This window comes from Oncorhynchus kisutch, linkage group LG9 (genome assembly GCF_002021735.2).
Source record: "Oncorhynchus kisutch isolate 150728-3 linkage group LG9, Okis_V2, whole genome shotgun sequence".
In the NCBI taxonomy this organism is placed as follows: Eukaryota; Metazoa; Chordata; class Actinopteri; order Salmoniformes; family Salmonidae; genus Oncorhynchus; species Oncorhynchus kisutch.
In genome coordinates, this window is record NC_034182.2 from 27,384,103 (window position 1) to 27,407,692 (window position 23,590).

General features: G+C 45.7%; 1 protein-coding gene across 2 annotated transcripts in view; it reads left to right on the top strand.

The window, feature by feature from the left end:
- kirrel1a (kirre like nephrin family adhesion molecule 1a) overlaps positions 1–23,590 on the top strand; it is a 39,052-nt gene that overhangs the window by 10,212 nt on the left and 5,250 nt on the right. For both annotated transcript variants that reach the window (XM_031832279.1, XM_020471512.2), the window contains exons 2-13: positions 4,586–4,735; positions 13,023–13,172; positions 13,350–13,507; positions 13,667–13,817; positions 14,127–14,232; positions 14,454–14,602; positions 15,477–15,604; positions 18,998–19,124; positions 19,556–19,656; positions 21,637–21,853; positions 22,420–22,527; positions 23,392–23,519. In XM_031832279.1, coding sequence (XP_031688139.1) covers positions 4,586–4,735; positions 13,023–13,172; positions 13,350–13,507; positions 13,667–13,817; positions 14,127–14,232; positions 14,454–14,602; positions 15,477–15,604; positions 18,998–19,124; positions 19,556–19,656; positions 21,637–21,853; positions 22,420–22,527; positions 23,392–23,519 — 1,673 coding nt within the window. The remainder of the gene's footprint in view (positions 1–4,585; positions 4,736–13,022; positions 13,173–13,349; positions 13,508–13,666; positions 13,818–14,126; positions 14,233–14,453; positions 14,603–15,476; positions 15,605–18,997; positions 19,125–19,555; positions 19,657–21,636; positions 21,854–22,419; positions 22,528–23,391; positions 23,520–23,590) is intronic.

The following is a 23,590-nucleotide window of genomic DNA, read 5'->3' on the forward strand; positions in this document are numbered from 1 at the left end:
CTCTCTCTCTTTCTCTCTCTCTGTCTCTCTCTCTGTCTCTCTCTCTCTCTCTCTCTCTCTCTTTCTCTCTCTTCTGTCTCTCTCTGTCTCTCTGTCTCTCTCTCTGTCTCTCTCTCTGTCTCTCTTTCTCTCTCTCTGTCTCTCTCTCTCTCTCTCTCTCTCTCTCTCTCTCTCTCTCTCTCTCTCTCTCTCTCTCTCTCTCTCTCTCCTGTCTTTTCTTTCTTCCCATCTGCCTCTCTCTCTACTCTCTTTGTATAGCTTTTTCACGTGTTCTCTCCTGCTCAGACACTCACATATTGAAGAATGAAATGAGCAAGTAGTATGGAAATACACAGAGAAGAGGCCTACAAAAAGGCCATACAGATTTGGGCGAGGATCTGTATTTTTTTTGTGTACCCCTAATGTAAGCATTACCTGGGAAGCTGCTGAGTGCTCTCCTTGTCACGCTATTGAAATAGCCTGACATCCCCGTTGTCCCAGTGTGTAGTCTGCATTCCCACTGTGGATCTTGTTTGTGGTTTTAAATGACCGTGAGAAATGACCGGGAGTGATTCCTTGCCTGCTCTGATGCTGTTTAGTCCTTAGTTGTTGTTGGAGCATAGCATTACGGCCTCATCTCAGTGGTCAGAGGAGGCTAACAGATTAGATCGCGTATCTAGCGAGCTACGTTGATTTAATCTGACTGGGTAGGAGTCCTAATTTAGAAGTTTTCGTGGTCATCGCACATCGCTTATATTTGGACTAATGGTGGATCACGTTGATATTGTCACTTTGGGAGCGGTCTTTTCTTTAACGTGGTGTGCCACAAGGCTCAATTCTAGGACCACTGATTTTTTCTATTTTCTGTGATGGACTTGTAGTAGGCCTATGCTAGATCTACAAATGTAGATAATATCTATCTACATGATGTTTTACTCTCTCTTTGGAAAATATACGTTCTGTTTCTGTCTGAAGGCTTTTTTTATTTTTATTGACTGGGACATTATTTATACATGGCTGTGTTTTTCATGATATCAGGCATATTGTAGGCTACCTCCTTAAATCACACAAATTCAATCAGGTTGGGGGGGTTATAGTAAAAAAGAGCGATATGGAGGGAGTTAGAGAGAGAGACTTTGGGTCATAGGGGGGGGGGGGGTGAGCAGGCATATGCCAGTTGTTAAGAAAGTGAGAGAGATGGGGACCTACAGAGGAACGCTGGAGGGTTCAGAGAGAGAGAGAGGGAGGAGAAGTAAGAGAGAGAGAGAGAGAGAGCGAGAGAAATAGCCAAGCTAGAGGGCTGATATTTAATATGATAAATGGGTTGTGACAGCGTGGCTCTAAACCCCCTCCAACCACTAGAGAAGGAGGACGACCACGGAAATAGAAAACAATATGGCCTGGCCTACCGAGTGGCGCAGCATCCTAATAAACACTGCATCGCAGACCCAGGTTCACTACAGGCCCAGGTTTGATCCCAGGCTGTGTCACAACCGCCCATGCCCACGAGTCCCATAGGGCGGCGCACAATTGGCCCAGCGTTAGGTGAGGGTTTGGCCGGGAGGGGCTTTACTTGGCTCATCGCGAATCCTTGTGGCAGGCCGGGCACCTTCAACTCACTTCGGTTGTCAGTTGAACAGTTTCCTCTGACACATTGGGTTAAGTGGGCAGGTGTTTAAGAGCGCGGTTTTGCGGGTCATGTTTCGGGTGACGCATGACTCGACCTTCGCCTCTCCCGAGCCCGTTGGGGAGTTGCAGTGATGAGACAAGATCGTAATTGGATTGCATTTGGATATAACAAAATTGGGGAGAAAAAGGGGGTCAAATACAAAAAATGTAATTAAATTGAAAGCGGTATGGGAAAGGACATATACAACGTGTGTATACAGTACATACAGAGAGAGAGAGAGAGAGGGTGAGAAGGGGAGAGAAACGTGAGACAGAAGTGGGACCTTGATTGTCATTATTTCATTGTTTATGAGGAAAGCGGTATGAAGAAATGACATATACAACATATGTATACATTTATAACAGCTATCCACGTTCAGAGAGAGGGAGAGAGAGAAACAGCACAAATAAATGGGAGAAATGCGACTTTGATTGCCATTCTTTCATTGTTTACGAGGACATGTAGCAACAACATTATAGTGCGAGAAGAGAAAGAAAACAACCGCAATCCAACTTGGATTCTCTCATCGTTTAACGGCCTTCGTCTTGATGAGCGGCGTATTTACTGTGTGTTGTGTACTGTGGAACAAAACCTTTTTCATATTGGACAAGCAGTCACAACACTTCATCAGATGAATACGGCACGGTTTTATACTGCAGAAAGAACTGTGGTGGCTCTCAACCGAGAGCTGGAACAGCCCTGTAGAGTAGAGACAATGACATGTACTGTAGTTAGACACGAGATAGAGAGAGAGATGGAAGAGAAGAGAGAGAGACAAAGATAGAAAGAGAGGTTTAAGAAAAGGGAAGCTCTCTTCTCCTCCCTTCCCCTCTCTTTCCCCTCTCTCTCCTCCCTTATCCTCTCTTTCCCCTCTCTTCCCCTCCCTTCCCCTCTCTTTCCCCTCTCTTTCCCCTCTCTTCTCCTCCCTTCCCCTCTCTTTCCCCTCTCTTTCCCCTCTCTTCTCCTCCCTTGTCCTCTCTTTCCCCTCTCTTCTCCTCTCTTCTCCTCCCTTCTCCTCTCTTTCCCCTCTCTTCTCCTCTCTTTCCCCTCTCTTTCCCCTCTCTTCTCCTCTCTTTCCCCTCTCTTTCCCCTTTCTTCTCCTCCCTTCTCCTCTCTTTCCCCTCTCTTCTCCTCCCTTCTCCTCTCTTCTCCCCTCTTTCCCCTCTCTTTCCCCTCTCTTCTCCTCTCTTTCCCCTCTCTTTCCCTTCTCCTCTCTTTCCCCTCTCTTTCCCCTCTCTTCTCCTCCCTTCTCCTCTCTTTCCCCTCTCTTTCCCCTCTCTTCTCCTCCCTTCTCCTCTCTTTCCCCTCTCTTTCCCCTCTCTTCTCCTCCCTTCTCCTCTCTTCTCCCCTCTTTCCCCTCTCTTTCCCCTGTCTTTCCCTTCTCCTCTCTTTCCCCTCTCGTCTCCTCTCTTCTCCTCCCTTCTCCTCTCTTCTCCTCTCTTTCCTCCTCTCTTTCCCCTCTTTTCTCCTCTCTTTCCCCTCTCTTCTCCTCCCTTCTCCTCTCTTTCCCCTCTCTTTCCCCTCTCTTCTTCTCCCTTCCCCTCTCTTTCCCCTCTCTTTCCCCTCTCTTCTCCTCCCTTCCCCTCTCTTTCCCCTCTCTTTCCCCTCTCTTCTCCTCCCTTCTCTCTTTCCCCTCTCGTCTCCTCTCTTCTCCTCCCTTCTCCTCTCTTCTCCTCTCTTTCCCCCTCTCTTTCCCCTCTTTTCTCCTCTATTTCCCCTCTCTTCTCCTCCCTTTCTCCTCTCTTTCCCCTCTCTTTCCCCTCTCTTCTCCTCCCTTCCCCTCTCTTTCCCCTCTCTTCTCCTCCCTTGTCCTCTCTTTCCCCTCTCTTTCCCCTCTCTTCTCCTCTCTTCTCCTCCCTTCTCCTCTCTTCTCCTCCCTTCTCCTCTCTTTCCCCTCTCTTCTCCTCCCTTCTCCTCTTCTCCTCCCTTCCCCTCTCTTTCCCCTCTCTTTCCCCTCTCTTTCCCCTCTCTTCTCCTCTCTTCTCCTCCCTTCTCCTTTCTTTCACCTCTCTTCTCCTCTCTTCTCCTCCCTTCTCCTCTCTTTCCCCTCTCTTTCCCCTCTCTTCTCCTCCCTTCTCTCTTTCCCCTCTCTTTCCCCTTTCTTCTCCTCCCTTCTCCTCTCTTTCCCCTCTCTTCTCCTCCCTTCTCCTCTCTTCTCCCCTCTTTCCCCTCTCTTTCCCCTCTCTTTCCCCTGTCTTTCCCCTCTCTTCTCCTCCCTTCTCCTCCCTTCTCCTCTCTTCTCCTCTCTTTCCCCCTCTCTTTCCCCTCTTTTCTCCTCCCTTCCCCTCTCTTCTCCTCCCTTCTCCTCCCTTCTCCTCTCTTTCCCCTCTCCTCCCCTCTCCTCCCTTCTCCTCCCTTCTCCTCTCTTCTCCTCTCTTCTCCTCCCTTCTCCTCTCTTCTCCTCTCTTTCCCCTCTCTTTTCCTCCTGACTCAGCTCAAGACTCACAACCTCTCTCTCTCCCTCCATTGTTCAATTATTTTTCTCACTTTTCCCTCAATCCCTTTCCATCTTTCTTTATCTTAATGCACTCCCTCTACATCTCCAACTTGTTATCTCTGTCTTCTGTTGAAGGAGAAAGAGAGACGATATCAAACACACCATCTGAAATTGTAGATCATTGTAGATTAAGAAGAATGTAGGCTGTCTCATATTACCACAAAAACTCCAATGAGTGAAATGCTCCTCTTTGGCTTCTACAATTTATATATTAATTCTCAGTTTGTGTATAATGACGCTGTTTGTATATACTGTAACAACAACACAGCTGTGTATGTAACATTAACACATGATGTTTGTAACCATGTTTATGCACTCTTCTCTTTTTTTCTCTCTCTTCCTCCCTCTCTCTCTCTCTCTCTCTCTCTCTCTTTCTCTCTCTACCCATCTCTCTCCCTCTCTCTGCCTCTCTCTCCCCCTCCCTCCTTCTCCTACCCCAGTGTGGACAGCGCGTTTCTCCCAGGAGCCAGCGGACCAGTCGGTTGTGCGGGGCCAGAGGGTGATTCTGTCCTGTGTTGTGTTTAACTACTCAGGTATTGTGCAGTGGACCAAGGATGGACTGGCCCTGGGCATCGGAGAGGACCTCAGGGGTGAGACTAGTACAACTCTAACACCTCCCAAGTCAAAACAACACCCGAAACCCAACACCCGAAACCCAGTCTAGTTGCCTTCCTGAAAAAGCCTCTATTTTTGTCTCTCTTTGTCTGTCTCTCTGTGTCTGTCTCTCTTTGTCTGTCTCCCTGTGTCTGTCTCTCTTTGTCTGTCTCCCTGTGTCTGTCTCTTTTTGTCTGTCTCCCTGTGTCTGTTTCCCTGTGTCTGTCTCTCTGTGTCTGTCTCTCTGTGTCTGTCTCTCTGTTTCTGTCTCTCTGTGTCTGTCTCTCTGTGTTTGTCTCTCTGTGTATGTCTCTGTGTCTGTCTCTTTGTGTCTGTTTCACTGTGTCTGTCTCTCTGTGTCTGTTTCTCTGTCTGTCTCTTTGTGTCTGTCTCTGTGTTTTTCTATCTGTATCTGTCTCTCTGTGTCTGTGTCTTTCGGTCTCTCTGTGTCTTTCAATATCAGGCTCTCAATTCAATTCCAAGGGCTTTATTGGCATCAGAAACATATGTACAGTGTTGTAACGATGTGCAAATAGTTCAAGTACAAAAGGGAAAATAAATAAATATAAATATGGGTTGTATTTACAATGGTGTTTGTTCTTCACTGGTTGCCCTTTTCTTGTGGCAACAGGTCACAAATATTGCTGCTGTGATGGCACACTGGTATTTCACCAAATATATATGGGAGTTTATCAAAAGTGGATTTGTTTTTGAATTCTTTGTGGGTCTGTGTAATCTGAGGGAAATATGTGTCTTTAATATGGTCATACATTTGGCAGGAGGTTAGGAAGTGCAGCTCAGTTTCCACCTCATTTTGTGGGCAGTGTGCACATAGCCTGTCTTCTCTTGAGAGCCAGGTCTGCCTATGGTGGCCTTTCTCAATAGCAAGGCTATGCTCACTGAGTCTGTACATTGTCTAAGCTTTCCTTAATTTTGGGACAGTCACGGTGGTCAGGTATTCGGACACTGTGTATTCTCTGTTTAGGGCCAAATAGCATTCCAGTTTGCTCAGTTTTTTGGTTAATTCTTTCCGATGTGTCAAGTAATTATCTTTTTGTTTTCTGGTGATTTGGTTGGGTCTAATCGTGTTGCTGTCCTGGGGCTCTGTGGGGTCTGTTTGTGTTTGTGAACAGAGTCCCAGGAACAGCTTGCTTAGGGTTCATCTCTTAGGTTTATCTCTATGTATATTAGGTGATGACTTTGTTATGGAAGGTTTTGGAATCTCTTCCTTTTTGGTGGTTGTAGAATTTAATGACTCTTTTCTGGATTTTGATAATTAGCGAGTGTCGACCTAATTCTGCTCTGCATGCATTCTTTGATGTGCACAGAGGATGTTTTTGCAGAATTCTGCATGCTGATTTAAAATTATGTGTTTGTCCCATTTTGTGGATTCTTGGCTGGTGAGCGGACCCCAGACCTCACAACCATAAAGGGCAATGGGTTCTATAACTGATTCAAGTATTTCTTGCCAGATTGGGATGTCGAATTTTATGTTCCTTTTGATGGCAAAGAAGGCCCTTCTTGCCTTGTCTCTCAGATCGTTCACAGCTTTGTGGAATTACCTGTGGTGCTGATGTTTAGGCCGAGGTATGTATAGTTTTTTGTGTGCTCTCGGGCAACAGTGTCTAGATGGAATTTGTATTTGTGGTCCTGGCGCTCTCTCTATCTATCCATCTCTCTCTATACCTATATATCTGTATTATACACATTATACACACCACTTCCGGCGCCGACAGAGATGGCCGCCTCGCTTTGCGTTCCTAGGAAACTATGCAGTTTTTTGTTTTTTTACGTGTTATTTCTTACACTAGTACCCCAGGTCATCTTAGGTTTCATCACATACAGCCGAGAAGAACTACTGAATATAAGATCAGCGTCACCACCAGTACGACCAAGAATATGTTTTTCGCGATGCGGATCCTGTGTTCTGCCTTTACAACCAGCGCCACGGGATGGTTCCCATGCAGCGACCCAAAAAAACGACTAAGAAAAAGAGGGAAACGAAGCGGTCTTCTGGTCAGACTCCGGAGACGGGCACATCGTGCACCACTCCCTAGCATTCTTCTTGCCAATGTCCAGTCTCTTGACAACAAGGTTGATGAAATCCGAGCAAGGGTAGCATTCCAGAGGGACATCAGAGACTGTAATGTTCTTTGCTTCACGGAAACGTGGCTCACCGGAGAGACGCAATCCGAAGCGGTGCAGCCAGCGGGTTTCTCCACGCATCGCGCGGACAGAAACGAACATCTTTCTGGTAAGAAGAGGGGCGGGGGCGTATGCCTTATGGCCAACGTGACATGGTGTGATGAAAGAAACATACAGGAACTCAAATCCTTCTGTTCACCTGATTTAGAATTCCTCACAATCAAATGTAGACCGCATTATCTACCAAGAGAATTCTCTTCGATTATAATCACAGCCGTATATATCCCCCCCCAAGCAGACACATCGATGGCTCTGAACGAACTTTATTTAACTCTCTGCAAACTGGAAACGATTTATCCGGAGGCTGCATTCATTGTAGCTGGGGATTTTAACAAGGCTAATCTGAAAACAAGACTCCCTAAATTTTATCAGCATATCGATTGCGCAACCAGGGGTGGAAAGACCCTGGATCATTGTTACTCTAACTTCCGCGACGCATATAAGGCCCTGCCCCGCCCCCCTTTCGGAAAAGCTGACCACGACTCCATTTTGTTGATCCCTGCCTACAGACAGAAACTAAAACAAGAAGCTCCCACGCTGAGGTCTGTCCAACGCTGGTCCGACCAAGCTGACTCCACACTCCAAGACTGCTTCCATCACGTGGACTGGGAGATGTTTCGTATTGCGTCAGCCAACAACATTGACGAATACGCTGATTCGGTGTGCGAGTTCATTAGAACGTGCGTTGAAGATGTCGTTCCCATAGCAACGATTAAAACATTCCCCAACCAGAAACCGTGGATTGATGGCAGCATTCGTGTGGAACTGAAGGCGCGAACCACTGCTTTTAATCAGGGCAAGGTGTCTGGTAACATGACTGAATACAAACAGCGCAGCTATTCCCTCCGCAAGGCTATCAAACAAGCTAAGCGCCAGTACAGAGACAAAGTAGAATCTCAATTCAACGGCTCAGACACAAGAGGCATGTGGCAGGGTCTACAGTCAATCACGGACTACAGGAAGAAACCCAGCCCAGTCACGGACCAGGATGTCTTGCTCCCAGGCAGACTAAACAACTTTTTTGCCCGCTTTGAGGACAATACAGTGCCACTGACACGGCCTGCAACGAAAACATGCGGTCTCTCCTTCACTGCAGCCGAAGTGAGTAAGACATTTAAACGTGTTAACCCTCGCAAGGCTGCAGGCCCAGACGGCATCCCCAGCCGCGCCCTCAGAGCATGCGCAGACCAGCTGGCCGGTGTGTTTACGGACATATTCAACCAATCCCTATACCAGTCTGCTGTTCCCACATGCTTCAAGAGGGCCACCATTGTTCCTGTTCCCAAGAAAGCTAAGGTAACTGAGCTAAACGACTACCGCCCCGTAGCACTCACATCCGTCATCATGAAGTGCTTTGAGAGACTAGTCAAGGACCATATCACCTCCACCCTACCTGACACCCTTGACCCACTCCAATTTGCTTACCGCCCAAATAGGTCCACAGACGATGCAATCTCAACCACACTGCACACTGCCCTAACCCATCTGGACAAGAGGAATACCTATGTGAGAATGCTGTTCATCGACTACAGCTCGGCATTCAACACCATAGTACCCTCCAAGCTCGTCATCAAGCTCGAGACCCTGGGTCTCGACCCCGCCCTGTGCAACTGGGTACTGGACTTCCTGACGGGCCGCCCCCAGGTGGTGAGGGTAGGCAACAACATCTCCTCCCCGCTGATCCTCAACACTGGGGCCCCACAAGGGTGCGTTCTGAGCCCTCTCCTGTACTCCCTGTTCACCCACGACTGCGTGGCCACGCACGCCTCCAACTCAATCATCAAGTTTGCGGACGACACAACAGTGGTAGGCTTGATTACCAACAACGACGAGACGGCCTACAGGGAGGAGGTGAGGGCCCTCGGAGTGTGGTGTCAGGAAAATAACCTCACACTCAACGTCAACAAAACTAAGGAGATGATTGTGGACTTCAGGAAACAGCAGAGGGAACACCCCCCCATCCACATCGATGGAACAGTAGTGGAGAGGGTAGCAAGTTTTAAGTTCCTCGGCATACACATCACAGACAAACTGAATTGGTCCACTCACACAGACAGCATCGTGAAGAAGGCGCAGCAGCGCCTCTTCAACCTCAGGAGGCTGAAGAAATTCGGCTTGTCACCAAAAGCACTCACAAACTTCTACAGATGCACAATCGAGAGCATCCTGGCGGGCTGTATCACCGCCTGGTATGGCAACTGCACCGCCCTCAACCGTAAGGCTCTCCAGAGGGTAGTGAGGTCTGCACAACGCATCACCGGGGGCAAACTACCTGCCCTCCAGGACACCTACACCACCCGATGCTACAGGAAGGCCATAAAGATCATCAAGGACATCAACCACCCGAGCCACTGCCTGTTCACCCCGCTGTCATCCAGAAGGCGAGGTCAGTACAGGTGCATCAAAGCTGGGACCGAGAGACTGAAAAACAGCTTCTATCTCAAGGCCATCAGACTGTTAAACAGCCACCACTAACATTGAGTGGCTACTGCCAACACACTGTCAATGCCACTGACTCTACTCCAGCCACTTTAATCATGGGAATTGATGGGAAATGATGTAAATATATCCCTAGCCACTTTAAACAATGCTACCTTATATAATGTTACTTACCCTACATTATTCATCTCATATGCATACGTAGATACTGTACTCTATATCATCGACTGCATCCTTATGTAATACATGTATCACTAGCCACTTTAACTATGCCACTTGGTTTACATACTCATCTCATATGTATATACTGTACTCGATATCATCTACTGTATCTTGCCTATGCTGCTCTGTACCATCACTCATTCATATATCCTTATGTACATATTCTTTATCCCCTTACACTGTGTATAAGACAGTAGTTTTTTTGGGAATTGTTAGTTAGATTACTTGTTCGTTATTACTGCATTGTTGGAACTAGAAGCACAAGCATTTCGCTACACTCGCATTAACATCTGCTAACCATGTGTATGTGACAAATAAATTTGATTTGATTTGATTTGATTTGAACTACTCATGGTGTGATTTTGGTAACGTACAGGAACTCATGTCCTTTTGTTCACATAACCTAGAACTACCTCACAATCAAATGTCGACCCCATTACCTCCCTAGAGAATTTTCTTTGGTTAGCGTCACAGCCGTGTATATTCCACCTCAAGACGATACCCCGATGGCTCTCAGGGAACTACACTGGACCTTGTGCAAATTGGAAATGGCCAATATGAGGCTGTATTTATTATAGCTTGGGACTAAAGCAAATCTAAGGAAAACACTACCGAAGTTCTATCAACACATCGCCTGCAGTACTCACACTTCAAAAACTCTCAACCATTGTTACTCTCCCTTCCGAGATAGCTACAAGGCCCTCCCCCACCCTTCCTTCGGCAAATCAGAGCACGACTTCTCCCTTCCTATAAGCAGAAACTCAAACAGGAAGTATCCATGCTAAGGTCTATTCAGCGCTGGTCTGACCAATCGGAATCCATGCTTCAAGACTGTTTTGATCACGCGGACTAGGATATGTTTCGGGTTGCCTCTGAGAATAACATTGACGTATGCACTGACACAGTGACTGAGTTCATCAGGAAGTGTATAGGGGATTTTGTTCCCACTGTGACGATTAAAACCTTTCCAAACCCCAAAATGTGGATAGATGGCAGCATTCGTTCAAAACTGAAAGCGCAAACCACCACATTTAACCACGGCAAGGTGACTGGGAATGTGATCGAATACAAACAGTCTAGTTATGCCCTCTGTAAGGCAATCAAACAGGCAAAACATCAGTACAGAGACAAAGTCATTCAAAGGCTCAGTCAAGAGACGTACAGTATGTGGCAGGGACTCCAGACAATCACGGATTATAAAGGGAAAACCAGCCACGTCCCTGACACAGAAGTCTGGCTTCCGGACAAGCTTAACATCTTCTTCGCCCGCTTTGAGGATATTACAGTGCCTCCAACAAGGGCCTCTCCCAAGGACTGTGAGCTCTCATTCTCCGATGTGAGTCAGACATTTAAGCGTGTTAACCCTCGCAATGCTGCCGGCCAGGACTGCATCTCTAGCCGCGTACTCAGAGCATGCGCAGACCAGCTGGCTGGAGTGTTTACGGACGTATTCAATCTCTCCCTATCCCAGTCCGCTGTCCCCATCTTGCTTCAAGATGTCCACCATTGTCCCTGTACCCAAGAAAGCAAAGGTAACTGAATTAAATGACTATAAATGACACTTCTGTCATGAAGAACTTTGAGAGACTAGTTAAGGATCATATCACCTGCACCTTACTCGACATCCTAGACCCACTTCGATATGCATACTTCCCCAATAGATCCACGGATGATGCAATCGCCATCACACTGCACACTGTCCTATCCCATCTGGACAAGATTAATACCTATGTAAGAACGCTGTTCATTGACTACAGCTCAGCCTTCAACACCATAATACCTTCCTGGCTCCCAAGCGGGTGGGCCTTTGCCCTCCCAGGCCCACCCATGGCTGCACCCCTGCCCAGTCATGTGAAATCTAATGAATTTATTTTAATTGACTGATTTTCTTAAATGAACTGTAACTCAGTAAAATTGTTGAAATTGTTGCATGTTGCATTTATACTTTGTTCAGTATATATATACTGTATATTTATAATCTGGACCCCGACATTGCTTGTCTTAATATTTCTATATTTCGTAATTCCATTTAGATTTTACTTTTAGATTTGTGTGCATTGTTGTGAATGTGATACTACTGCACTGTTGGAGCTAGGAACACGAGTATTTCACAAGCACATCTGCTAAATATGTGTATGCGACCAATAACATTTTATTTGATTTCATATTCTCTCTCTCCTACTTGTACAATAAAGGCTTGTTATTCTATCTTTCATGCCACACTTCTGCCCTCTTTCCTCTCTCTTTCTTTGTAGCCTTCTCTCCCTGCTTGATTGCCTGTTCCTCCCTCTCTCTCCCTCTCTCCTCTGTTCATGCTCAACCCCTCTATCATTCTCCCTCCCTCTCTCCCCCCTCTGCCGCTCTCTTCCTCTCCTTCACACTCTCCTCTCTCTTTGCCTCTGCTCTCTCTCAAACCCTCTCTCCTTCTTTCTCTCCCTCCCTACTTTCCTCTGCTGCTTTCTCACCCCGTCCTGTTCGTCTGTCCCCTCACCATTCCCCCCTCTCTCTCTCTCTCTCTCTCTCTCTCTCTCTCTCTCTCTCTCTCTCTCTCTCTCTCTCTCTCTCTCTCTCTCTCTCTCTCTCTCTCTCTCCGTCTCTTTTAATCACATTGTTACTGTAATGGTTCAGTGCTTCAAGCCAAAGCTTTTAAATAGAAACATGTGAATGAACACTGGTTCCCTTATACACACGCTCCCTCTCCCTGCCTCTCTCCCTCGCTCTCTCGCCCGCACCCTGCCTCTCTCCCTCGCTCCCTCTCTCGCTTTCTCCCTGCTTCGCTCCCTCGCTCCTTCTCCATTTTAGTCATTTAGCAGACCCTCTTACCCTTGCTCTCTCTCCCTCTCCCTTTATCTCTCCCTTTCATACGCTTTCGCTCGTTTGACATTTCACATGCTAATACACCCATAGACAACGCACAGACACACATGCAATGCCACGTACAAGGACACACAAGGTTAGGGAGGGCAAGCTAATTTGAAGCATACAGTACATGCTACAGTGACAGAGAGATTCAGATGGAATTTATGTATGGGAGAGAGAGGACATGAAATCTGCACCAGCATTTCTGTCCGTTTGGAGTCCTCTATAAAATGTCATTGTCATAAATGCATGCATTTCTTCCCTGGCTGGAGAAAGAGAGCATGGCTGCCATCTACTGGGGAGAATGTATAGCACCACTGGAACTGTGAAAGACAGCGAGAGCGAGCGAGTGAGAAAGAGAGAGCGACAGACAGAGAGAGATGTAAATATGTGCATGGTTGTGTGCATTTGCATTAGGGATTATGCACAGGTGTTTTTGGTTAGCTATTATTACATTCAGTACATTCCAAACAAGCCTTTCCCTCCCATTTATCATTCAACCAGCCTCCACTGGTTGTCCCTACATGTCTGACTCTCTCTCCCTTCCCCCCCCCCCAGCCTGGCCGAGGTACCGTGTGATGCGGGTGCAGGAGCTTGGCCAGTATAACCTGGAGATTATCTCAGCTGAGCTGTCTGATGACTCCCTGTACGAGTGTCAGGCCCCAGACGCTGCGCTACGTTCTAGAAGAGCCAAACTCACTGTCCTCAGTAAGATACAGCAAATGTGTGTGTGTGTATGTACCTCCCGTATGTGTGTGTGTGTGTGTGTGTGTGTGTGTGTGTGTGTGTGTGTGTGTGTGTGTGTGTGTGTGTGTGTGTGTGTGTGTGTGTGTGTGTGTGTGTGTGTGTGTGCGTGCGCGCGTAACCCCCCTGCCCGGTGTCCAGTCCCTCCAGATGACCCAGTGATCGACGGGGCCCCTGAGGTGCTGTTGAATGCAGGCGACCACTATAACCTGAGTTGTGTGTCCCGTGGGGCCAAGCCCCCTGCCATGATAGAGTGGCAAAAAGACGGGCTCCCCGTAGATGGAGCAGTCAGCACCACCGTGAGTCAATTAAAAATGCATCTACACACACATGCACCTTGTATTACAACACAAACACAGACACACACTCAATCATGTTTCACTTATACTCTTTCTCATCCTTCTATTGGCTGTCTTGTCTTCCTTCTTCTTCTCTCTTCTCTCTTCTCTCTCCCTCAGGAGGTGCTCCCAGACAGGAAGAGGGTGACGACCCACAGCTTCCTGCCCATCCACCCAGTGGACACAGACACAGGGAGGAACTACAGCTGTGTGGCCAGCAACCTGGCTATCCCCACTGGGAAACACACCACCGTCACCCTCAACGTACACCGTAAGTCACCCTCAACGTACACCGTAAGTCACCCTCAATGTACACCGCAGCGACTTGTTCACAACCATCCCTTTAGCTTTACATATATTCACTATTTACTGTACGACTGAATATCTGAGCTTATTTAAGTACAACAGTGTCTAGTGACAACCAGGAAGCACACTTAGATCACTGCCCAGGAACCATGAGGGGGTTCTCTCTTTTTCCGTCGGCTCTCTCTGCTCTCCCACCACTCCCTCCTTCTCTTTATAATTTGCTTATTCGCTGATGTATCGGAGTGACTTAGAGATTCCCTGCCCTCTCCCCCAGACCCCCCCATGGTGACCCTGTCCATCGAGCCCCGCTCCGTCTTAGAGGGGGACAGAGTCACCTTCACCTGCGCTGCCTCCGCCAACCCTCCTATCATGGGATACATGTATGTACTGTATACCTCCGTCGACTTCTATAGATCTGTTGATCTTTCTGTCTATCTATATGTCCACCTGTCTCTCTAGCCGTGCATCTATCTGGATCGTTGTGTTTATCTGGGTTTCGTGTGTTTTTCCTTGTGAGCAAAGTGTTTGGCCAATGCGGGGATCGAACCCACAGCTCTGGCAGTGCATGTTTATTCATACATTCATGTGTGTTCTTTCTCAGGTGGGCTAAGGGTGGAGTGATCCTGCAGGGGGCCAGGGAGAGTGTGTTCACCACCAAGGCGGACCACTCCTTCTTCACAGAGCCTGTGTCCTGCTCAGTGTTCAATGCTGTGGGTAAAACCAACGTCAGCATCCTGGTCGATGTGCACTGTGAGTCTCTGAACCGCCATGGCTGGCAAATACTCTGTCAGGGGTGAAAGTGATGTGGTGCGGTCCGGTACGGCGTCCCGGTAAAATAAATAGTGGGGGTACGCCGTATCGGTAACATTTCAAGGAAACTGTAGGCTATTACACCATTATTTATCTTTAGGCTACCGGATGTCAGAGGCATGAAAAATGAGCGAATGGACTTGAAAACGAGTGGTATAGCCTACGCTCCTATATGCGATGTGGTTCGACGAGAACACTGATGTTTTGCCAAGGCAGAGATGAATGGCCGGCAGTGGATGCATCAATTCTGGATTCATGACAATTGCCAAAATGTCTTTACTCTTTGTGGTGTTTTACGTAAAAAAAAGATGTCTCTTTCCATTCACCACTGTTTGAAGACTGGAAATATGTTGCGAGTGGGTGAACTTGCGCAGGTAGACTAGTAAAGGAGCCCACTAAAGGAGCCCTTTGACGTGATCGTTTGACAATCTGATGAAAACATCATGACTGGTTGTGTTTATGCCACAACAAAAGGTAATACATTTTGAAAGTTACATGACAAACCTTTACGAATCGGCACACAGAGATCCTGTTGAATTAATAGGGATTCTATATGTAATTCCATGATTATGCACGTGCACACACAGGATGTCCTTACCGTTAAGAAATTACATCTACTTTCACCCCTGACTCGATCTCAATCTCCCCTCATTCTGTACCCCTATCTCCTAAACCTAATCATCTATACCCTCTCTCTCGATCTCTCGCTTTCTCCCTGTAGCAAGTCGGTTTTGTATTGTGTTTGAATTTGTTATCTTAGCCGACTTGGTTAAGTAAAGGCGAATGTTCTCTCTCTCGCTCTCTCTCTTTCCAGTTGGTCCTATCCTGGTAGTGGAGCCTAGGCCAGTGACCGTGGACATAGACTCTGATGTCACTCTGAACTGCAAATGGGCTGGCAACCCTCCTCTCACCCTCACCTGGACGAAGAAGGGCTCCAACATGGTGAGAACCAGCTCGCTCTCTAACTCCTCCGCTCTCCTCCTTTTTCTCCCCAATTTTGTGATATTAAATTGCGATTTTGTCTCATCGCTGCAACTCTCCAACGGGCTTGGGAGACGCGCAAAGGTTGAGTCACGTGTCCTCCGAAACATGACCCTCCAAACCGTGCTCCTAACACCTGGCCGCTTAACCCAGAAGCCAGCCGTAACAATGTGTCAGAGAAAACACTGTTCAACTGCTGATTGAGGTCAGCCTGCAGGTGCCCGGCCCCCCACAAGGAGTCGCTAGAGCACGATGAGCCAAGTAAACCCCCCCCCCCCCCCCTGCCACACTATGAGACTCGCGGTCATGCAGTGCCTTGGGCCGCTGCGCCACTCAGGAGGCCCCACTTTCCACCTTTCTTTTGCTGTCTGTATCTTTATCGTCTCCCTCTCTTCTATCCTTTGTCTCTCTATTATTTATGTTCTGTTCTGCTCTGTTCATCTCTCTCTTTCTCTTGGCTTTTTCCTGATTCCCCCGCTTCTCTCCTCCATCTGTCTCTCTCTCTCTCACTTCTTCACTTTTCTGTCTCTATTTTATTCAATTTTTCATTCCTTCAGTGTCCATTTCTCTCTCCCATCCTAATCTCTTTCTATCTTTTTATAGTCCCCCTCTCTATTTTATCCCGTCCTTCTTCACCTCTGCCTGTTTTTCGAGCAGGTTGACGTTTATTGTCATGAATCTTGCCTTGGAGGCAGAACTGAGCAATTTCCGCAAGATGGGCCAGCTGCAAAGTAAAAAATGTCTATATCGTAAAATTCATGGGGTGAAAATGCGCTTTTTGGTTTTGCTTTAAAGTTAAGGTTAGGCTAGCCTCGTCCCGAAACAGGCTTCCCTTAAATAGGGAGACTGGGCGGGAAGCCTGGGGAAGTTCCATGGAGGAAATCAGCTAACGCGCAACACGCCATACCAATCAAATGCCTTGTTTGGGCGGAGCTCCAAAGGTGCCCCCCAGATTAGTGCCGTAGGGGCAACAGTGCGTGAGGACAAAACATTTAAACAAACAAAACATTTTAGAATGTTTGCAGCACTCTGGTTTTCACAGCATTTCAATGTTATTTTGAGATGAGCTAAAGCTGCTGCAAAAGGGTAGAAATTGTCTACAACACTGACCATATCCATGTTTTTAATTTGGAAGTTTCTGAAGTGATATGTGTCTGTAAAGGCTAGCATAAAGGGACAAGACGTAGCTAGCCACAATGAGGTTCGTTTTTTGGAAAAGTCAGCTAACCTTGTAAGCTACCTAGATATAACTAACTTCTCTGGCGATTATAAAGCCAGCAAAATGTTCATAAAAACAGCATATTGTTGACCTAAAAGGTTAGCCCAGTCGCTAGCTTATGCAGGGTCAGTGATTACATAGAGCCACCGTGTTCTGTCTATCTATGGGGGGAAACTGCAATCAATTTGCAAGCAACATTGCTAAAATGAAAGAAACAAAAGAACGTCCTACTGTAGGTCTATGTTGGTGATGCCTGCCATGTGATAAGCTGCCAAGTGGATTCACATAGCTGATATACTGAGAGAGGGACAATGAAATAAAACTGATTGGAGAGCCTTCGACTAGAGAAAAAGGAAATGTTCATTTGAGTATACAACACAGAAACAGAGACACATTAGAGAAAGAACCCCTCTTTATAGCAGGATTTTGATAACATGATTAACCTTTTTATTGCAGTGGGCTAAATCAGGGTCACACAGAGGGATGATTCTTGGTAGTCTTAAACAAACCTACAAAAGTATACAACTCACACACATGGTTATGGGCTTTTAAAAAAGGAGACACCTGTATCATGTCAGATATAGAGTTGAAGTGTATTCAATTTTGAGTTTGCATACCAATATTCCTCTTGAGATACTGTACATCACAGAAGACTGAAATGTAACAAAACTGTTTGACAATAATTGTGAAATTATTTAAAATATTAATATCATTCCACTCATGAGGTCAAAGAGGACACTTTTGGTAATTGACTGCAGGAAAGGGCAACTTAACATTGACACTAGTTAATTTACAAAATGTTGTTTAACAATTTAAACAAGTTTAAACGCTTCACTTCAAAGAATCAACACTTCAACATGTACAAATAAGATAACTCGTATGTAAAGATTAGGCACCTTAGTCTAAACAACAATAGATAATTGAGTAGTAACAAGTATTTTATAATTATTAAAGCATCATTTCAGGTGAACACAAAAAATACCATACCAGCTATGGACACCTTGCTCCACTGATCCTTGATCTAATGGGTGAGCAGACTTCTATTCCAGCCCAGAATCTGGTGGGTTATTGCTGGGCTGTAACAGAACCCTGCTCACCCAGCTACCTCCAGCAGGGTTGGCCTGCTCCAATTGGAATAGGTTTATACATTGTGTGTGATGTTTAACTGTATTTTTGGATACAACATTTTCCAACATAGGTAGGCCTACACATAAAGTGCCTTTGGAAAGTATTCAGACCCCTTGACTTTTTCCACATGTTGTTACATTACAGCCTTATTGTAAAAAATAAATAAATAACTCAGCAATCTACACACAATACCCCATGACAAAGCAAAAACAGGTTTTTAGACATTTTTGCAAAAATTCATAAACAGAAATACCTTATTTACATAATTATTCAGACCCTTTGCTGTGAGATTGACATTTAACTCGGGTACATCCTGTTTCCATTGATCATCCTTGAGATGTTTCTACAATTTGACTGGAGTAGACCTGTGGTAAATTCAATTGATTGGACATGATTTGGAAAATCACACACCTGTCTATATAATGTCCCACAGTTGACAGTGCACGTCAGAGCAAAGACCAAGCAATGAGGTCGAAGGAATTGTCCGTAGAAAGGATTGTGTTGAGTCACAGATCTGAGAAAGGCTACCAAAAAATGTCTACACATTGAAGGTCCCCAAGAATAAAGTGGCCTCCATCATTCTTAAATGGAAGAAGTTTGATTCTTGAAAAGCAACATCCAATCAAAAAGTGTTTGCAATACAAAATTCTCCAGACCTCCAAGGGGGGGTGTGACAACAATGTGATTTTGTAGGTATGGCAACACAAGACTAGGGTTAGGTATTACGGTTAGCAGTGTAGTTAAGGTTAGGGTTAGGTTTGACTTTGTGGCTGTGCCAGCTAGTAACCACTCTGCAGAGCTGCCTCCAGTACGTGAGTCATCCCAATAAATGCCAACCTGCGTTTTATCTCTCATTTCTTCTTTCTCAAGTCTTCCTCTTTTATCATATTTTACCCCTGAAGGAAAGTAGAATGATGTCAGGCCACATCATCGCACTCCCCTTTTCTTTTGTTCATCTCTCTCTCTCTGCTTGTCCCTGATTCCCTCTATCTCTCCATCCCTTACAGGTCCTTAGTAATAACAACCAGCTGCTCCTGAAGTCAGTGAGCCAGGCGGACGCTGGGCAGTACGTGTGTAAGGCCATCGTCCCCAGGATCGGAGTGGGAGAGACAGAAGTCACTCTTACTGTCAACGGTACGTAACACCAAAGGTCACACACAACAGTGCCCTTTCAGAAAAAAGGGTTCCACATGGAACCCAAAAGGGTTCTTCAAAGGGTTCAAAGGATAATAAGTACTATTAAGCAGTAAGGCCAGAGAGGGGTGTGGTATATGGCCAATATACCATGGCTAAGGGCTGTTCTTATGCACAGAGAACCTGGACACAGCCCGTAGCTGTGGTATATTTGGCCATATACCACAAACCCCGAGGTGCCTTATTGCTATTATATACTGGTTACCAATGTAATTAGACCAGTAAAAATAAGTGTTTTGTCATACCCTTTGGTCTGATATATCACAGCCGACAGCCAATCAGCATTCAGGGCTCGAACCACCCAGTTTATAATATGGAATATCCACTCCCTCACACTTTGTCTCTCTTTCTCTCTCTCTCTTTCTATCCAGGTCCCCCCATCATCTCCAGTGAGCCTGTTCAGTATGCAGTGAGGGGGGAGAGAGGAGAGGTCAAGTGCTACATCGCCAGCACACCTCCACCGGACAAGATTGTAAGTGGACAGTGGATACTGTACAAACTCTACTGCAAGCTTCTACATGAACACATTACCACCTGTACATTATCGTCATCACACTCTCGCAGCTTTTATGTCTTGTGACGGCCGTCAAAATCCTTCAGAATTGTCCTGAGACCCACCATGTCAACAAACCCAATGTGTCTAGTTGGGGACACTTCTATCGCCTTCACTCCACTTGTCTCTCTGGTCCGGATGCACTCAGACAGATGTCTGTGTCTGAAATGGTACCCTAGTCCCTACATAGTATACCATATGGTGTACATAGTGTACCACTGTATAGGGAATAGGATGCCATTTTGGATGCAGTCAGCGTGTAGTTGGTCTCGCCCCCCTCTCCTCTCTAAACCTTGTGAGTTTAATTCTCTCTGACGCACCAGGGCGCGTCTCTAATGCAGGGACAGAAAAATTGTTATAAATTATGAAGGACAGGCACAGTTGTCCCTGCAAATTCCTCTGCCAGAGGTTCTCGTTTTTCAGAATGAATGGTAGATTACGGGAACACGTGGCCTTGTGCAATTTCAAATAGTCTCTCATGCTTCAGTGTGAATAATAGCTTTTAGTGGCTTGGAAGTGGAGGAAGTGTGTAAGATTCTTACCGACTCTAAAACCACCGCATGTAACTCTAAAGTCCAGGAATAGAGCAATATAGCTGCTTGGAACAGTTGCCGCTGGTCGTGTGTGAATCTCATAATGTGGGCGTTGTAAGTGTGTGTGAATGTTTTGGAATGTATGTGCTTGTTTGTTTACTTTAGTGTGTGTGTCTTTGTGTACACGGTACATATGTGTACACAGTGGCAGAACTTGCCTTCGTTTAGTTTAATAATACATAATATCTCTGTTGTCTTGCCTTCTTCTTCTTTGGCTTGAGGTCCTCATCCGATGTGCGCTATTTTAGAAGCTGTGACCATCTCTGGTTGTGACAAACGGAGCGGATTCCTTTTTTCTTCCTCTGAATTTTGCCCTAGCTTTTAAACTGTTAGGTCTATAAGCTATTATGATCCCATTCCTGAAAGCTTCGACTCGTTCTGTTTCCCTCTACGACACTCCCAAGCTGCGCAGGACATGTCGGAAGGGACTGTGACAGAACCGCAATTGCAAAACAACGCGTCTTTTTTTTTCTACACACACAATTTATTACTTGAGGAACTTTCCAATATCTTTCTGATCCATTTCACTCACTTTGTGATGCCAATGAAAATGGTTACACCTTTCCCATGTTTGAGTGATTTGACATCTTTTCTTATTAGCTTCATGAACATAGAAACTTGATTGCAATTTGTATCTGTGCTTGATTGGTTAAGAAGGCCATACAATAACCAAATGTATTGGTCGATATTCCCAAAGACAATGTCATATATAGATATTGTCCCAGAATTGCCACATCAGTGCATCCCTAACTACCTAAAACCAGATAGAAAGTATATAGAAATTATAATGGACCTATGGCCTATATTTATTTAAAAAACAGCCCCTTTTCTGGCTCGCTAATTCCTTTTGATGAACAAATCATTCAGAAAACAAATCTGTACGGCTCTCCGTTTAATTTTGAAACCCCGATGTGACCCTCAAGACAAAATGATTGCCCACCCCTGTTCTACATGGTGATGCAAAGACCTTTACTATTGAAGGGTATTTCAAGTCTAATCAGTTAGCCTTTTCATTCGGCTTCGTTCACCTGAAAGAGCCGGCTCCGAACAGCTCTACGTTCAGTAGCCATGATTTTGTTTAATAGACATGGGGGGGCCTTGGGGGGGAGGGGGGGGGGGGGGGGGGGGGCTCTACCTGGGGCCTCCAAATCACTAAGTCCACCCCTGTGTGTATATTCCTCCATATGTGCATATGCACATCTATGCTTATATGTGTTTGTACATAATGCATGTGTGTGTCAGAGCACATGCAGTATGGTATATGGGTGTGTGTTAATGTGCGCCTGTTTGCCTGCCTGTGTTTCAGGTGTGGGCGTGGAAGGAGAACGTGTGGGAGAAGGAGAAGGGGACTCTGTTGGAGAGGTACACGGTGGAGCAGAGTAAACCTCTGTCTGAGGGAGGGGCTGTCCTCTCCACCCTCACCATCAACAACGTCATGGAGGCTGACTTCTTGTCCACCTACAACTGTACCGCCTGGAACTCTTTCGGACCCGGGACCATGATCATCACCCTGGAAGAGACCGGTATGCCCAGAGACGAACAACAACAACACTATTATATTCAGGAGCATTATATTGAGGCGGCAGGGTAGCCTAGTGGTTAGAGTGTTCGACTACTAACCGGAAGGTTGCAAGTTCAAATCCCTGAGCTGACATTTGACATCTGTCAAATCTGTCGTTCTGCTCCTGAACAGGCAGTTAACCCACTGTTCCTAGGCCGTCATTGAAAATAAGGATTTGTTCTTAACTGACTTGCCTAGTTAAATAAAGGTCAAAAAATATATATTCATACTCGTAACTTGATGCGACCAGACATCCCTCCTCAACAACAACAATATTCAGCATGTATTCATGCGTGCTCTATTATAATGTTTTAGCTGAATCGGCATGTTGTATAAACAGCTAACTGAACTCTATTACATTGACCTCTTACCCTCTATCCAATTTCTCTCTCTCTTTCCATTTGTCTATTTGTCTATTTCTCTCTGCCTCTCTCCTCCCTCTCAATCTCTCTCTCTCTCTCTCTCTCTCTCTCTCTCTCTCTCTCCTCTATCTCTCTTTCCTCTCTCTCTCTCTATTCCCCCTCTCAGAGGAGGTACCAGTGGGTATAATAGCAGGAGGGACTGTTGGCTGCACCATCCTGCTGTTCCTGTGTTTACTAGTTCTGGTGCTTATCTTCTACCGACAGCGCAAAGGCAGTAAGTGATAACTCCATCTAGGAAATATCAAACGTATACACCTGTAAAATACAGTAGCAATCACATACACCTGTAAAATACAGTAGCAATCACATACATCTGTAAAATACAATAGCAATCACATACATCTGTAAAATACAGTAGCAAACACATACACCTGTCAAATACAGTAGCAATCACATACACCTGTAAAATACAGTAGCAATCACATACATCTGTCAAATACAATAGCAATCACATACATCTGTAAAATACAGTAGCAATCACTTACACCTGTAAAATACAGTAGCAAGCACATACACCTGTAAAATACAGTAGCAATCACATACATCTGTAAAATACAATAGCAATCACATACATCTGTAAAATACAGTAGCAATCACTTACACCTGTAAAATACAGTAGCAATCACATACACCTGTAACATACAGTAGCAAACACATACAACACCTGTAAAATACAGTAGCAAACACATACACCTGTAAAATACAGTAGCAAAGACATACACCTGTAAAATACAGTAGAAAGCACATACAACACCTGTAAAACACAGTAGCAAACACATACAACACCTGTAAAATACAGTAGAAAAAGCATACACCGGTAAAATACAGTAGAAAACACATATACCTGTAAAATACAGTAGAAAACACATACAAATACATATTTCAGATACCAATGCATTGAAAACATCATACAGTATACACCTGAACTTCCTCAGAATGCAATATATTATTCACATGTTTACACTTACATACATATACTTAAACATATAACATACACATACTGTATCCAAATCAATATACCCTGACATATATCCAGCAGTATTCAACTGTGTGCTGTGCTGTCGTGTTGTGCTTCCAGGTCGTCGTGGGGTCACGCTGGGTAAGCCAGACATCAAGGTAGAGACAATAAACAAGGAGACCCACAGTCTGGAGGAGGACTCCGGCAGCGTTTCCACGGCATCACGCATGGTCAAGGCCATGTACTCGGTGAGTCGCCATCACAACGCTACAGCAGGTTGCCTTGAACTTTGCTTCCTTTGGTTTATGTTACCCAAGTT